Source organism: Cupressus sempervirens, chromosome 6 (assembly GCF_028749045.1).
Source record: "Cupressus sempervirens isolate cs-2001-9-10 chromosome 6, ASM2874904v1, whole genome shotgun sequence".
NCBI lineage: Eukaryota > Viridiplantae > Streptophyta > Pinopsida > Cupressales > Cupressaceae > Cupressus > Cupressus sempervirens.
The window spans coordinates 109,792,115-109,808,604 of record NC_143123.1 but is presented as its reverse complement, the minus strand read 5'-3'; the positions used below and the strand labels follow the sequence as shown (position 1 = coordinate 109,808,604).

At 33.0% G+C, this 16,490-nt stretch overlaps 1 protein-coding gene across 1 annotated transcript; it reads right to left on the bottom strand.

Annotated features, from left to right (window-relative positions):
* Nucleotides 1-456: 456 nt before the first annotated feature.
* On the bottom strand, nucleotides 457-7,062 carry LOC149551463 (uncharacterized). Its single transcript, XM_089790100.1, has 3 exons — nucleotides 6,810-7,062; nucleotides 6,551-6,707; nucleotides 457-536 (listed from the first exon to the last, which is right to left on the bottom strand). Exons 1-3 carry the CDS (start codon nucleotides 7,011-7,013, stop codon nucleotides 457-459), a joined length of 441 nt encoding a protein of 146 aa, XP_089646226.1. The 5' UTR covers nucleotides 7,014-7,062.
* Nucleotides 7,063-16,490: the final 9,428 nt, after the last annotated feature.

Here is a 16,490-nt window from a genome sequence, read left to right as displayed (position 1 = left end):
TGCTCAATGTCTGCTCATCTCTACCAGATGTCTCACCATCCTGCACAACAACATCCTCATAATCCTCATCTGAACCCACTACACTGTAGTCACTGCCTATTGTAACTATACCATCCTGAATACCTGTGGCATCACCCTTTGACGACCTGTAAACAATTGTCTCAATTTGAGTATTAAGTTGACCATTACTATCAATCTGTGTAATATCCTTTCCCACCACCTCCTGTGGCAGAGTAGAATCTGAGACCTCTACCTGGCTATCAGCTAGTTTCTCAAACTCCTCATGCAAGTTCTTGGGAATTGTGTCATTTGTCCTGTGAGAAAATCTGCGAAATAGAAATCCAGTCAACTTATCCACCTTAGCTGGGTCAGATAACATGTCATTCATTATACGGTGGTGCTCAACCAATTGTTTAGACATATCATGGCTTATTTTCATAAGTTTATCTCAAATTTCTAAATAACCATCCTTTCTACTGTTTCAACTCTAGCTATCAATTGTCCAAGATCGTTTCCTCTGAGACTCTGTACTGTACCTGTCCATTATGGATAAAGTAGAGTGTAACCCCAATAGGATATAACTTATTCAAACACCAAGAACTAACATGAAAATTATTAGAAGTAGCATGCAACCATAGATTTCGACATACAACTGATTAGAAGCAACATGCAACCACCAAATTATGACATGCAAGATCTGGGTAGTTGTCAAAATTGACATGCAAGATCTGGGTAGTTGTCAAAACTGACATGCAAACTTCTACAACCACCAAATTTACCAAGAACTAACATGCAAATGATTAGAAGTAGTATGAAACCATAGATTTTGACATGAAACTAATTAGAAGCAACATGCAACCACCAAATTATGACATGCAAGATCTGGGTAGTTGTCAAAACTGACATGCAAGATCTGGGTACTTGTCAAAACTGAAATGCAAACTTCTACAACCACCAAATTCACCAAGAACTAACATTAAAATGATTAGAAGTAGCATGCAACCATAAATTTTGACATGCAGCTGATTAGAAGCAACATGCAATCATAAATTATGACATGCAAGATTTGGGTAGTTCTCAAAACTGAAATGCAAGATCTGGGTAGTTGTCAAAACTAACCTGCAAACTTCTACAAACCCTCAGGCTGGCAAGATCATGGCTCTGATACCATTGAAATTTCCCCTTTTCTAATTTTATATGGTATTTCATACCTCGAATCAGATTTTCAAAATCAAACAACTGGTATCACAAAGATCCACCAATTTCTCAATGAAACCCCAAATCGGGTATGCTGAAAATAGTGCTAAAAGCTTCACAACTTCACAAATTATTAATAAATCTAAAAATAGAAATTTTTACAGAACTTTCAGCAGCATAACAGCCTGCAAATTGACATTTCCAAATCCGTATAGCCTTTACACAGCAGCTCAAAAATGTAGGACAAAAACTGTGCTCATCGGGCTCCCGAAATTAACACAAAAATGCCCAAAAAAACCACAAAAGCACTAATAAACTATCTCAGAAGTTTAATCACGTCCCAATACATATATTCAGCTCTATTTTAATAGCTTAAAGTCTGAAATAAGATAGCAACCAAAACTGATATGAAATGCTCAACTGAAAACACCAAACTCATGCAAAAAACACACCCAAAAACCCACAAATCTACACTGTTCAGCACAAAGGCAAACTCTGTATGAGCATGCACATGGAATGGCTTCAAACTCCTGTCCTTAGCGTTCTTGGAAACTTGCAAACTCCCATTCTTGGGTCTCCCTGGAAACCTGCAAACTCCCGTTCTTGGGTCTCCTTCTCCACAGGTTTGGCAGCCCCTGAAGAATAACAAAGAATGAGCAAAATTCAAGTTCTCCCCATCCGCCCAAAATGCCTCCAAACCCCTTAAAAGAGGGCATAACTGTAACTCACGTCCAAGAGAGGTTAATGAAACATATTTTAATAATAATTTTCATTTATTAGTCCAACGGTTTCCAAAGATTAACCCCCCTTTTTCCGAAACTTCACTTTCTTGGGCCTGCCTGCCTTAGCAAAGATTATTATTTTTTAATTATTTGAAAAGGGGACATGAAATAGACTAAAGCCACTTGCATAACATTTTGAAATTCAGTTAGATATTTTATATTAATTAAGATAACTGTAATTTCTTCCAAAACCCATTATAATAATTTTTAAATGGATTACTGGTTTCTTTTTACTTACCATGTAAATCCCATAGATCCAAATACATGTACTGAAATAAGTTTTCTAGTTTTAGTCTATAAATCAACATACTGATACAATGTTATTCCTATTCTAAAATGAAATGTTAGAGATACGTGAATTATTAACCAACAAATTGGGTAAGCACTTATATTATGTTTTCCCTATGAATTTTATTCTAGGTACAACTCCCTTTTATAGATATTTAATGAATTCCCTTTTCTAAACTAAACACTTACAAATGCTTTTGACCTGAAAGAAAATAAGGCTCAATACATTCACACATAAATATGTGTTTTAAATAGTTTTATTTAATTAATTTAGATTAATAGTTAATTTAGATTAGCAATATTCTATTTGTAGTTGAAACTTGTAGCTTTTAAATAGATAATGAATAAACTATGTAACCATATATATAAGACAAATATATTTCTATCAAGAAATGAATATTAAATAGATTAAGGATTGATGGCATACCTCTAAATTTCATCATCATCATCCTCGTTGTCGTCATCATCATCGTCATCATCATCGTCATCCTCGTCATCATCATCGTTGTCATCATCATCATCCTCCTTGCCATCATCGTCGTTGTCGTCATCATCATCAACATCATCATCAACATCAACATCATCTTCATCATCATCATTAGTAGCAGCATCATCGTCATCATCATCTTCTTCTTCTTCTTCATGAAAATTTGTGTCAGGAACATCATCCAATAACTATCGATCATGATCACCATCTACATCATCTTCTACTTCTTCGATATCTTCTTCCATCGCATTATACTCTATTGGCCTTCCTCTCAGTTCATGTCTAACAACAAATGACCAACCCAATTTATGTGGAACCTCTGAGTAAAATACCTGCTCACATTGGCTTGGAAGAACCTAAGGCTCATCCCCAACTGGCTCAAACGACCTTGTATTAACCATTGTAAATCCATTATCATGTTCAATAACAATTCTATCAGGATCATTTGGATTAAGTCATAGCCTGTACCATTTGACAATGAAGAGTACTAATTTGAAGGAACTAAAGTCACAATCAATTATCTCATCCAAAATGCCATAGTATCAATTTTCAAACTCTTGAGGATGTAAGTCATTTCTAGATGAAATATTTGTCACTTGAAAGACTGCAGTTATTCCTGAATCACAAATTTTCTTCGTGTCATCCAACACTTTGACGCAAAATTTATGACCATTACAGAACATAGCCTTGTGGTGTTTAACCTGCAATAATATGTGAAACATATCAAAATTATTGTATCGTGAGTTGATAAACATACAGGTGATTAATAAATTTGTACATACCTAGAAATCTCTTGAACCACGTGCTAAATCTATTTCCCTTTGCATAACATTGGAATCTCCATTACAATGAGCTTCTTTAACCAATGAAGATACACCTTCCCATATTAATGTGCGACCAGAATGTTGACATCGTTCAATCCATACCATCATCCAATCAAGATTGTTTGCATTATACAAATGTAGTGCATCCCACTCTCGAGCACCTATACAAAAAAAAAATAGACAACTTACAACTGATTTATTTTGAAGATTAAGAAATAATTTATTACAATAAAATCTTATAATTTATTACCTCTCACTTTCCTCAATGTACCTTTCCCCATCAAGTACTCCCCTTCTAATTTTTTAAAAGGCTCGAGATCCCAAATGCGATCTACATGGATATTTGATGCAAACTTAGGAAGATATTCAGTAATGTACACCATAGTCTGGTATACCATATATCCCTCTACCATAGAACCCTCAAGATGTGCTCTTTGTTGAACCAAAGCCTTCAAAGATTTCAAATGCCTCTCAACCATCCACATTGACCTAGTGTGTATAGGTCCACACAATTCAATCTTCTCAACTAGGTGTATGAGGTAGTGTTCCTATGCATTGAAAAAAGTTGGAGGTAGACACTTTTGCATTTCACACAGTAAATGAGGAATTCTTCTCTTCCAATAGTTTATATCTTCTTTATGGATTTCTTTAGATGACAACCACCTACATTAAGAGATTCAAGTCACAAAAAAATCTAGATATGAGACTTTACAAAATAATATACAATAGATTACATAGCAAGAAAAACAAATCACGAATATAATAAATATATACAACAAGTTGAACAGATATTACTGCTTACCTCATATATTTTCCAAGATCGTATATCACTTGTTTGATGTTATTGTTGAAGTGCTCTGGGAGAGATAGAGGAAGCACGTACTGCAGTAATTATAAACCAATCATTTCATTGTTTTCTAACATAACATAATGAACAATTCACGTAGTTTATGAATATATTGTAAATACAGAAGAACATAACTTACCTTGACAAAAGTATGCCAATCATGCATTTTGAGCCCTGGTCCAAATTCACTTTTTTTTTATATGAGATATTTTATATTCGCAGCAAATCCTATGGGAAATCGAATTTTTCGTATGACTTCTTTTATGGCATCACTTTGCTACTCTGTTAATAACCATGGAAGGGCACTTATATTAATCTGATCTCTGTTGCTATTTGAGTGAATGAAATTTTTCAATGCATGATTGGATTCATGTATGTCATTACAAATTTTGACAATTTTTTCTTTGTCACGCCTTCCATCCAATATTTTCCACAATGTCTCTGTTATATTCTTTCCAATATGCATAGTATCGAACAAATGCACAATTTGTAAGTGCTCGTAGTAGGGCAACCTACTAAATTGTCTGGGATAGCTTTTTAGTCCCTTTGGAAGGTTGTCAGTATTGCCCTGACGACCTTCACGATCATCAATTACACAATTAGTCAACAAAAATCACAATAGAAATATATAAATTACAAACATAAACCATTAAGTGGAACGACATTACCTCGATGATTAATTCTATTATATTCCAACTTCCATAGGCAAGGTGTCATTCTTCATGGCTTTGATGTAGTCTCTTCTTTCCCATTGAAAAGATGTTTTTCCGTACTTCGATACTTATGATTCCTGTGGAGGAAGTGTGTACACTCATCAAGCACCTGCTTTCCTAAACTTTTTGAATGACGAGATTTCATCTTTGGACCACAAATTGGACATGAAAATTTTCCCTTTATTTGAAGACCTACAAGATAATGATGTAATTGGATTATTAAATATGTTGATTTTAATAATTAGAATTATTGTGCGCAACTTGAATTCACTATAACATACCACAAAAATGTGCTAGCACTGGGGCATCATGTATTGTCCATGCAAGTATTGCATGGAATTGAAATTGTCTTTGTGGTATTGGTCTAGTCACGTCATACATAGTGACACCATTCCATAACTCCACCAACTCGTTGATAAGAGGCTCAATATATAAATTCATATCTTTTACTTGATATTTACCTACTTGAATGAACAGTAACATTACATAGTTATTGTGACCATTTTACTGCAAGATTTGTAAGTACGTGTAAATTAATAACTATCAAATGATAAGATACCTGGAACAATCATTGCCAACATAATGTGCTCCCTCTTTATTGACATACACAGAGGAATGTTATTGTTGATAACAAAAATAGGCCACACCGAGTAAACAGATCTCATCTCTCCAAATGGATTAACACCGTCTGCTACCAATGAAAGCCTGAGATTACGAGGTTCTTCTTTGAAGTGTTGCCACTTTTCCTCTATGTGCATAAATGCCAAACCATCCATAGGGATTTGAATAATGTCATCTCGACTTCTATTGCGTGCATGATAATCCATAAATTGAGCCAAGCTACTACACCTGAATAATTGTCGCATCCGTGGAATAATGGGGATGTAATGAAGAACCTTTTGAGGCACCTTTTTTGTTAGTCGATCTGTTCGATATCTACTCGTATGACATACAAGGCATTGTGTTGCAAATTCATGTTCTTTATAATATATAATATGATCATTGGGACAAGCATGTATTGCTTCATACTCCATTCCAATATCTTTCATAACATCAGTTAATTCTCGATATGAGCGAGGTAGAATATTTGATGATGGTAATAGAAACTCGCCTATCAATCTAAAAAAAAAAAATAAGTTGTTAATATAAACAATATTAGTGGTACATTATTCACCCTTTGTTAACTATAAAGACATATATGACATACCTTAACATACGTGACATTGTTATGTTGGATAAACCATTCATAACCTTCACGTTCAACAACAACAATACAGCAGAGAGAAGAGTTGTTTGGGAGTCTTTCTATAGGGGCTCGTATGCCTTCTGAAGTAGAGGTACATCGAGGCTATCATCATCATCATCATCAGATACACTTGGACTAGATGTGTCATGGATCAATGTATTTATACCATCCTCTTCAATTGTGTTTTCTGGCGCATGATCGTCATCTTCCATGGGATCATTATCTTCACCTTGGATATTTGCACCTCCATGTTCCTCCACTTCGAAAACCATATTCTTCGGATTGTTGTGGTTCATATCATGTACTTCCCTAGGAAGATCAACCTATATAAAATTGATTAACATAAATAAACCATGATCATCAACTCATCATCAAGTGATTTCATATGTATATAGATTGTTAAAATGATATAATGAACGACTTACCAGTGGATGATAGTCATGCACCCCTTCAATGTGACCATTCTCCCTACAATGTCTCTTAACTGTTTTGATTAGCAGTCTTCTACGGTTTAAGCCCTTACAAATATTGCAAGGACAATAACATTTTCCATCACCTTTTCTTTTCAAGTTAGACCACAATCTAGCGATTGTCTCCCTATTTTGTTCTTCACTTATATTATCCGACATGATCGTTCTTTGCAAGAAGCAAAAATCGGGCTATGAAAACTTCGGTCTACAACTTTCAAAAACTAAGAAAAATTGTCGAAAGTACACAAATCTTCTTAGACCTAGCTAAATACTTTAATATTTTAAAAATAGTTTCTTTGACTTTATTCCTAAGATTATTTGTAAAACTTTGACCAACCGCCTGAAGGTCTTATTTCAAGAGACCTTACAACATTAAGCCACTAAAAGCAATTTCAAAACATATAAGCTAAAAGTCTAGTTAAAATATACATTAGAATAAAAAAAAAAAAAAATTCATACTCGAGCGCGCGGCTATAACTCGTGCAACGGCCTTCTTGCTTAGTTGTAGAAGCTCTCCAGCAATCAAATTATACAAATTACAAGGCCTAACAAAAATTTCAAAACATATAAGCTACAAGTCTAGTTAAAATATACATTAGATTAGATTCAACAATAGCAAGCAATGTTATTCAGAATTAGATTCAACAAACCTTAGCAGTGTAAATAGCCATCTCCTCTAAACTGGACTCCAAACACGAGGGGGCATTCACATACTCTTCCCCTAAAGGTATCCTGAAGAACAAAAGCCACTATTCTTGAGTTTGTGAATTGCACCTTGAGATGAATGAAGCTTAAAAGGAATGAAAATTGTTTTCATACATTTAAATCAGGATGTAATATTTATTCATAAGTATATACCTTGCAAGCACTTAAAATTGTTGTTATATGTGTTGCAGGAAAAGAAGAATTTTATACTTATGTGTATAGACGCACTTCCTGTATGCGATCCAAAGCTTGAATGTTATCAAGTGTGTCCAATGATGGGGAAAGACCTCCATGCAAGCAAAAGATCTGCAATGAAACAAAAGAAAAGAAAATTTTCTTATAGTAAGAACAAGTTTGTTGTGCTACACAGGGTACCAACAAAATAGTGTATAATATCTTTTTCTTTACCTGGCTTTCAATTCAGCATGAGAGCCTTTAATAGAAAAGTAAAGTTGATAACATATTTAACAAGAGCTACAGGGCAGCATAGTTCCTGCGTAAGTCCAAGAAAATGTGTGAGGATTGACATAGATTTACGTAAGTCCAAGAAGATGTGTGAGCATTGACATAGATTTTGTGAACATTTTCTATGTAATGAAGATTTTACTGCAAATGGAATGAACCTAGGGGTGGATTGGTAAACTGATTATTTTTATCAAATGGTGTAAAATTGAAACTAAAACCATTTCAATTGGCCACGCCACTCATGGACTGTTCCTCCATATGTTATAATACTTTCATCATATATCACAAATATGAAATAGAATATGTAGCACACTGAAATAAAGCATTAAAAGATAGTGTCTAAATGTAATTAAATATATGGAACTAGTTATAAGAATTTGTACAAATCAATCAAAATGGGTTGAAATCAGTGCCCAACTTAAGAAGATCAACACTAATAATATGTCAAATATTTATTGTTAATTTCTGCTCGTAGCTGTAGGGAAATTAGGTAAGCGAGCAACAAAAGAGCTAATAGTTTGTAAGAGTATACCATTTAAACTGTGTATGCTCATTTAACAAGAGAGCCCATAATTTGGCATGAAATACTCAAGACAATATATTTGATATGCATCTTACTTCAGCATTTCATGTAAACGTGCATATCAACTCCAAGTGTCAAATGTCAGCTGTAAGTGCAACAATGCAAGTTTCCATCTGTGTAACTTGTTTTTCTACTATAGTCAATGCTGATACATCCTGCTTTAACATAAATAGATTCAAAAGGAAGCATTGTCAACTTAAGAAAAATAGTAAAAATATACAGATGGATAAATGATGCATTTGTTTGGTATATTGTTAACTAGTTGAGCAATAACAGAAGCTACACTGACTCCTTGAAACTTTTTGTATGGCTTTTCCTGCCCCTATGAAGAAGATGAAAAAATGCCATAGATAGTAATCAAAAGGAATTAAGCCTACTAACAAAAACATGATTTGCATTGACAGAAAAAACCACAAATCCATACATTTAAAGAATGACTTGAGTGATCTTTCAAACAATTTGAAAATGAGCTTTGAACAAATACTTTTAACCATATTTCCTTTTATTATGCTATGTCTCCCTGCAAGAAAAATAAATAGATCTACAAGAAAAATATTACACAAGCTCATCTGCATGCCAAACTAAACATGCAATTAAACAAGTGTTACACCATTTGTAGAAATGGGAAGCTCAAGAGCACCCTCTGCAAGAATGATAGGCCCAACACTTTGGTACTTGCTCCCTCATGCCAAAATGTGCCAGCAAGCACAGTAACCTTCTGCTCTCTAACATCTAGATGATAGATCATAGAGTGAGATTTGAAACATTATGATTCAAAAAACATATACAATCTCTTCTAGAAACAACATCAAGTAAAATATTGGATAGCAGAAAAATTGTTATGTATAACAGAAAGTTGTTTTTAAATAAACTTAAGCAATTTTTAATTTACCAAAGTTTTTGCTAAGCCCACATTTGCCAATTGTGTAAGGAACATCATATGATGCTGCGATGAATGTGTTGATGAAGCCAAAAAATGTGATTTTTTGATTAATCACTAATTGCCAACATTCATGATTATGTAATTCATAAGGACATGTCTGAATTGTATCTACTCTGATTTACAATCAATTTTCATCCTATCACTGTGAAAAATGGTTGAGAAATGTCAGGATAGCAAAAAAGTGAAAGCCTAACTTGGAAGGGAGACATAGTGGTGCATGTGAGGCTGAGCCCAATAACGATGGAGTGAGAGGTTGTTCTTAAAATTGGTTGATACTCTACCAGTTTTGGAGGCCGGTAAGAGTATTTTTGGGAGATTTAATATGCAAAAGCTAATGTGTAATGAGGGGAGAAACCCGATAGAGGGAGCTCGAGAATGGAAGAGTGGGGAGCGGGTATGAAACCCAATAGTGGTAATTAGATAGTAGAAGTTAGTAGAAAACTTTGATAGCAGAGTGGGAGATTGTGGGAGCCCACAAGCAAGGAGGAACTGCGACTTAGACTGAGGTAAAGAAAAACAAAGGAATATGTGTGATGACAAATTTCCTTACTGGAATTTTGACATTTAAACTAGCATTTCCCATTTTCCCTCCAAAGGAAGAACAAAAAAAAGTAAAATGAACTTAAATTAGTCAATCTACAAGATCAAACTTGGGAAAGGAAAAAAAATTAAAAATTTCCATAAGGTGAATGTCTATTTGTTTGTTTTGCACCTTGCCAATGCGGGTCTGTGCCCGGCCCTTTCAATGCGTCGAGTTCGCCTTGCTCAATGCCCCTCTTTTCCTTTCTGCTGAAGTGATCTCTCGCCTTTCCTTTCCGAAAGAACCCTGTGATCTCTCACGCGATTTATTTCAAATGAGGGTTTTCGGTTTTTTTTCTCTTATATCCCGCGATCGTCACAATTGCGACTCCTGACGTCACAATTGCGACGACATCAGGCTAAAATTGAAAAAAAAAAGCCAAAAACACATTACCTTTTCCAACCGTCACAAATTGACCTCTAATGTATTAGTGAAATCACATGTTGCCATAGACTATGTTCAGTTCTATGTTTAGGTTTAAGTAAAATTTCTAGTTTTGAAAACTAAGTGTTGAAGTATGAAAAATATTCAAGTAATAGTTCAAGTTCTATTTCAGTTCACCTAGTTTCAAATTGAACAGATACACTTGATAGTTCAAAGTTCTAGTTGTTCCAAAATATCCAGAGCTCCTAATGTAGAAACTCGGGCTCTGATACCAAATGTAATGCCCCACCAAGGGATCCAAAGAATTAACCTAGAATTTCACTAAGTTTAGAAATAATTTTTTTGGTTTTCATGATAGAAAACATCACATATAACTTATGCACATTAATGGAAGCAATAGCATTGTCCATCTGAAAGTAAACATAACATAAATAATAGATTACATTCTTAAAGATCCCTTACATACATGAATCCATCTAGTACATCATCCACATGAAATAATAATGATACATCCAATATACAAATGTCCTTTCTGAATTACATTCTAGAATGCACAATCATCCACTGTACATGTCATAGGGTATGATAGGCACAAAGAATATATATATGTAGAATAAGGTACATCATCCTATTCTAATCCATGATACATCAAAGTAGAGATAATCACATGATACAACATCATAGAGAACATATACATCTATCATAAAGATCAAACATAATAAACTAAGTGCACGGTTCCTCCCAACCGTTAATAGCACCATTACACCATCGTGGATCCTAGCCATCCCTCCATGCGTAACATTCCAAATCACTGAAGAGATCATCGGTATTACATAGTAGGAATGTCACTCCTAATATATATAACATCATATGTAGAAAGTAATCTAACATAAAAGCATAAGATAACATCATCTAACATATGCTAATCATCAATGAAAAAGGATACATATCCACCATCATGAAGGACGCATCAACCACGATGTCTCAATGAATCTCAAAATGATAAGAGTGGAAAATACACTACCACCCAACCGCATGGTACCTAAGTGGTCCACTCCCACCGTGCTAAGGAGATAATCTCAAGTCCCAAATAGGCTATGAAGATCACATAACACAAATATCCATAAGTCTAGGAATCTTAAAAGTATACTAACTCAAAGGTTCCAAACACAAAACTGACATCTAATCTCAGAGGCACACAATGACATGTAGGAACTTACTATGCAAGCGGGAAAGTGTCATTGCATTTATCACGTACAAGTTACCCTAGTAGTTAGCTAAACTCCATGGGTCCATACTAATTTCATGTGGCCACTAGTATCCTCTCATACTGACGAGGCATACTACGGAATGAAAGGTCACAACCATGTGTCTCACTACTCCAATCCTAGCCTGTATAAGCACTCAAGGCATGGGCGAGAACAAAACACTTATCTTTTTAGGTTCATTTTGTTAGTAGTAGGTGTGAATTTTATCACTTATTAATCCAACTTACAATGAGTTACCCTGGCATCCTCTTAGGGCCCCGGCCCCCATTGCAAGCCACTTCCCGTCACTACATGCAAATATCCTACCCTAATGCGCATGGACTCATAGATCTCAAAACCACAAAAGATAATCCATAATAAAATCATCAAATATGCATAAAAGCATCAAATCTCCATGAGCAAATATCCATAGAAAATCATGAACACAATAGCTCTCTATTGGCAACTGAAGTATCACTGATAATCAAATATCCAATGGTTCTCAATAACCAAAATATACATCTCAATCATACTGATCAAAGACTCCAAAAATGGTTGAGTCAAACATTTCACAACATGACATCATCAAGAATAAATCCACATCTCAGTCCCATCATGGTGACTAGAAAATAATCAAGGATAACTGACTGATGACCAAAATAATGGTTAGGTCAAGAGTCTCGTACACAAGAATCTTAACTTTAACAATCAGTAATTCCATCCAATACATAGAGCATTCCATCACAAACCATGGTTGGTTTTATAAAGATCGAGATTAAAACATCATCATGACATCACAATCACATAACCCCCAAGCCTCTGGTAGACGTCCTATACTGCTCAACACTAGTCAACCCAAAATCCAAAATGATAGCATAAAGAATACACAATGTAAACACATGTTTTGGTTTTGCTAAGTTTTCAAATTTGAATTTAAAAGTTCCAGTTTACGTTTTTCCAAATTATATTAAGTGGAAAATTTTCACTTTTTTCCTAACCCATGTATTTGTTTGATAGATAAAAGTTTCTCCCCAAAACTATTAGACTCAATTTTCTAATTGATCTAATAATATTTTTTATATATAACATTGTTTGAAAATTGACACTCTCAATGAATCAAAACTTCAATTATATATTCTAATAACTAATCTTAATTAAATTGAGTTAAATTAAATTAATTATTAATATCTCTTCATAATTGACAAGCTCAATATCAATATTTTAAATCATTAAAAGAGTGATCCATTAATTTAGAAATTTATAATATTTATTTATAATTAATTATATATACATATATACTTATATACATATATATATATACATACATAAATATATATATATATATATAACATTTAATAATTAATGATATTGCAACAAAATCGAGATTCATATCCAAATCTCATATGAAATAACGTTGCAAATAAAACTTTATATAATTTAAAATCAAACTCAAATCGCAATGTGATTTTAAAATTGCGCGGCCCAATACATCCACACCGCAAGTACACTGCGGTCCTCGCAGGCCTGCGGTGGGTGGGGTATATAATACCTGCCCAACATCATATATATATTTTTTAAAACGCAATTTTCAATAACATTTTTTATAAAAACGTTCCCATGCGATATGATATATATTAACATGAAACTGTATCGCGATTTGACATTCGATTATTATATAAATAAATAAATAAATGTATGTATGTATATACATATGTATGTATATATATATATATATATATATATATATATATATATATATATGGGTATATATATGTATATATATATATATATATATACATATATATATATATATGTGTGTGTGTGTGTGTGTGTGTGTGTGTGTGTGTGTGTTTGTGTGTGTGTACATATATATACATGCAAAGTTTATCACCATCACAACACATACATACATACATATATATATATATATATATATATATATATATATATATATATATATATATATATATATATATATATAATGATATATACGTATATGTGTATGCAGATTCAAGAATATACACAGTTTACTTAGAAATTCTAATTTTCAAAATTTTCCTTTAAATATTTGATCTTCAAATTTATCCAATAAATAATCTAATGGGTTTGGCTATGAATTTAAACCCTAGCCCCATTTTCTTTCAGATCTATGCATATAAAGATTTCCACATAAATTCAATTGCCCATATTGAGAATGCATACAATAAAAATATGAAATTCCTCAAAAGACATATGGAAGACACGAAGAAGACAGGGAATGCAAGATGCGGAAATAGCATAAGTAAAATCACAAGAATCTACCTAGATTCTGATGCTAATTCACTCTTCCTCAGAAAACCCGCAGAGCAAGCTCCCTCCTTCAGAATTCTCGAATCCTCCAATGCTCCAATTGCACTCCAAACACTATATCTAAGCTTCTATGAATGCCTGAATATAAAGAGCTTTCAAGAAACATCTAGAATGCTTCTAGAAACAGGTAGAAGGTGTCACCAACTAAGCATGGGTCTTTTTCAACCTTCAAGATGAGCCATAGGGTTGTACACACCATGTGCTTAATTGATGCACTAAACCCCGTGTTGTTGACACATGAGAAATAGAAAAGTACGTTAACTTATGCACAATAACGGAAGCAATAGCATTGTCCATCTGAAAGTAAACATAACATAAATAACATATTACATTCTTGAAGATCCCTTACATACATGAATCCATCTATTACATCATCCAAATGAAATAATAATGATACATCCAATATACAAATGTCCTTTCTGAATTACATTCCAGAATGCACAATCATCCGCTGTACATGTCACAGGGTATGATAGGCACAAATAATATACATATGTAGAATAAGGTACATCATCCTATTCTAATCCATGATACATCAAAGTAGAGATAATCACATGATACAGCATCATAGAGAACATATACATCCATCATAAAGATGAAACATAATAAACTAAGTTGTCATGCCCAAAAATACGAGCGCAAAAACACAAAACAATTTTTTTATAAAAATTAATAATAATAAAATTCACCAAGGTTTAAGAGTTGAAAAGCAACAACAGATTTACTACGTTCATCAAAAGTTTATCATCATGAGAAGAAAACCATTTCTATAGTTAAATATTCGCCATTAAATCAGTATCACTTTTGATTTTCCTTATTTCAATTAGTTTACAATGATATTTTGAAATTATTTTGAATAACAATACAAATTAAATATGCTCAGGAAATATCATAATCTATTAATCTAACAACAAATTTATGAAGGTTCTAAAATTCTAATACTTTGCTCAGTAAACTCTTAACTATCAATCAATATTCATTATAAAATCATTTAAACATTAATCTTCATTAAAACAAACTTTGAATAAAAGAAACCTAAACTATCGAAATTTAATTATCATAAGTTCTAAATTAGCTATCAACCATAGGATAACAATGAACTAAAGCAAAACATAGAAATTAAAATAATTTATACAACTACTTAATTAAAGCAAAACTAAAGTGAAAATTATTGCCATAATAAAAGAAAATTTAATCTAACCGAATTTAACGAACACTAACACCCAAACTTAATTTATAATTAAACAAACTATACTAACAAAAATTACTAACCTAAAACTAGCATAATTAATAACTAATTTTTAAAACAAAACAAACCAACTAAATTAAAACTATTAAAATATAAATATAAATATTTACAATTCTCTAAACAATATTAACTTCATTAACTAAATCTAACTAAATCTTAAACTAACTAAAATACTAACTAAATTTAACAATAAAATAACTTAACCTAACTAAATTTCTCAACATCTAATTCAACCATTTCTAAAACAATCATACATTAATAACATAAAATTTAAACTAACCATAACAAAATTAAACTAACTCTAATTATACTTCAAACTTATATTTAAATGGAAACATACTTCATAAACGATTTAGCTAAGTAACTAATTTAATATTTCCTTGGCTTAAGCTCCTACAAGCATGCATTTACTCTCCTCCACGCTGAGGTTTGGAAAACTAACTTTTGTTTGGAAAATGGAAAATCATGTGCCCTACACAAATCAGATCTTCATAATTACAATCTGCACTTTATAAACCTCCTCACCCAATCCCATAAAGTCGAAATCTCTCTCCACCTATCTCATTAAATCATTAGACAAGGAGCTTCGTTGGCCGTGAGAAGGTGTACGAAAATTCAACAAAGTACCTAACTTTGGAGCTCCAGTCTGCTCACGCAAAGAGGCTGTTGAATAGCCTGACACAAGTCAAATCCAACACAAGGTTTAGAAAGAAATGTTTCCATACGTATCAAGGCATTTATGCCTATGTAATTGGTGACATACACATTTCTCAAAATTTAATGTTGATTGGATGGCCTTGGAGAAGGATTCGACTTGGCAGATGCATGAAGAGATATTATGCATTTCGAATCACATTTATTGTGCAACTATCCCACCAATGGGGTCGCATCATGGAGGGATCAAAGTCTAACTTTGTTATTTAATTAAGGTGAGTGTTTTTTTGTTTGAAAGAAATATCTTCCACTTGCTATCAAAGTAATGATATTTTAATTAGGCTATTATTTTATATGTCTGTAATAGATTGAGTTTTCCCCTTTTTGACAACCCATACATTTTCCAGAATGTTAAAAATACTTCTACAGGTCTCTCAAATATGTATATTTGATAAAACTTACATTAAACTTATTCCC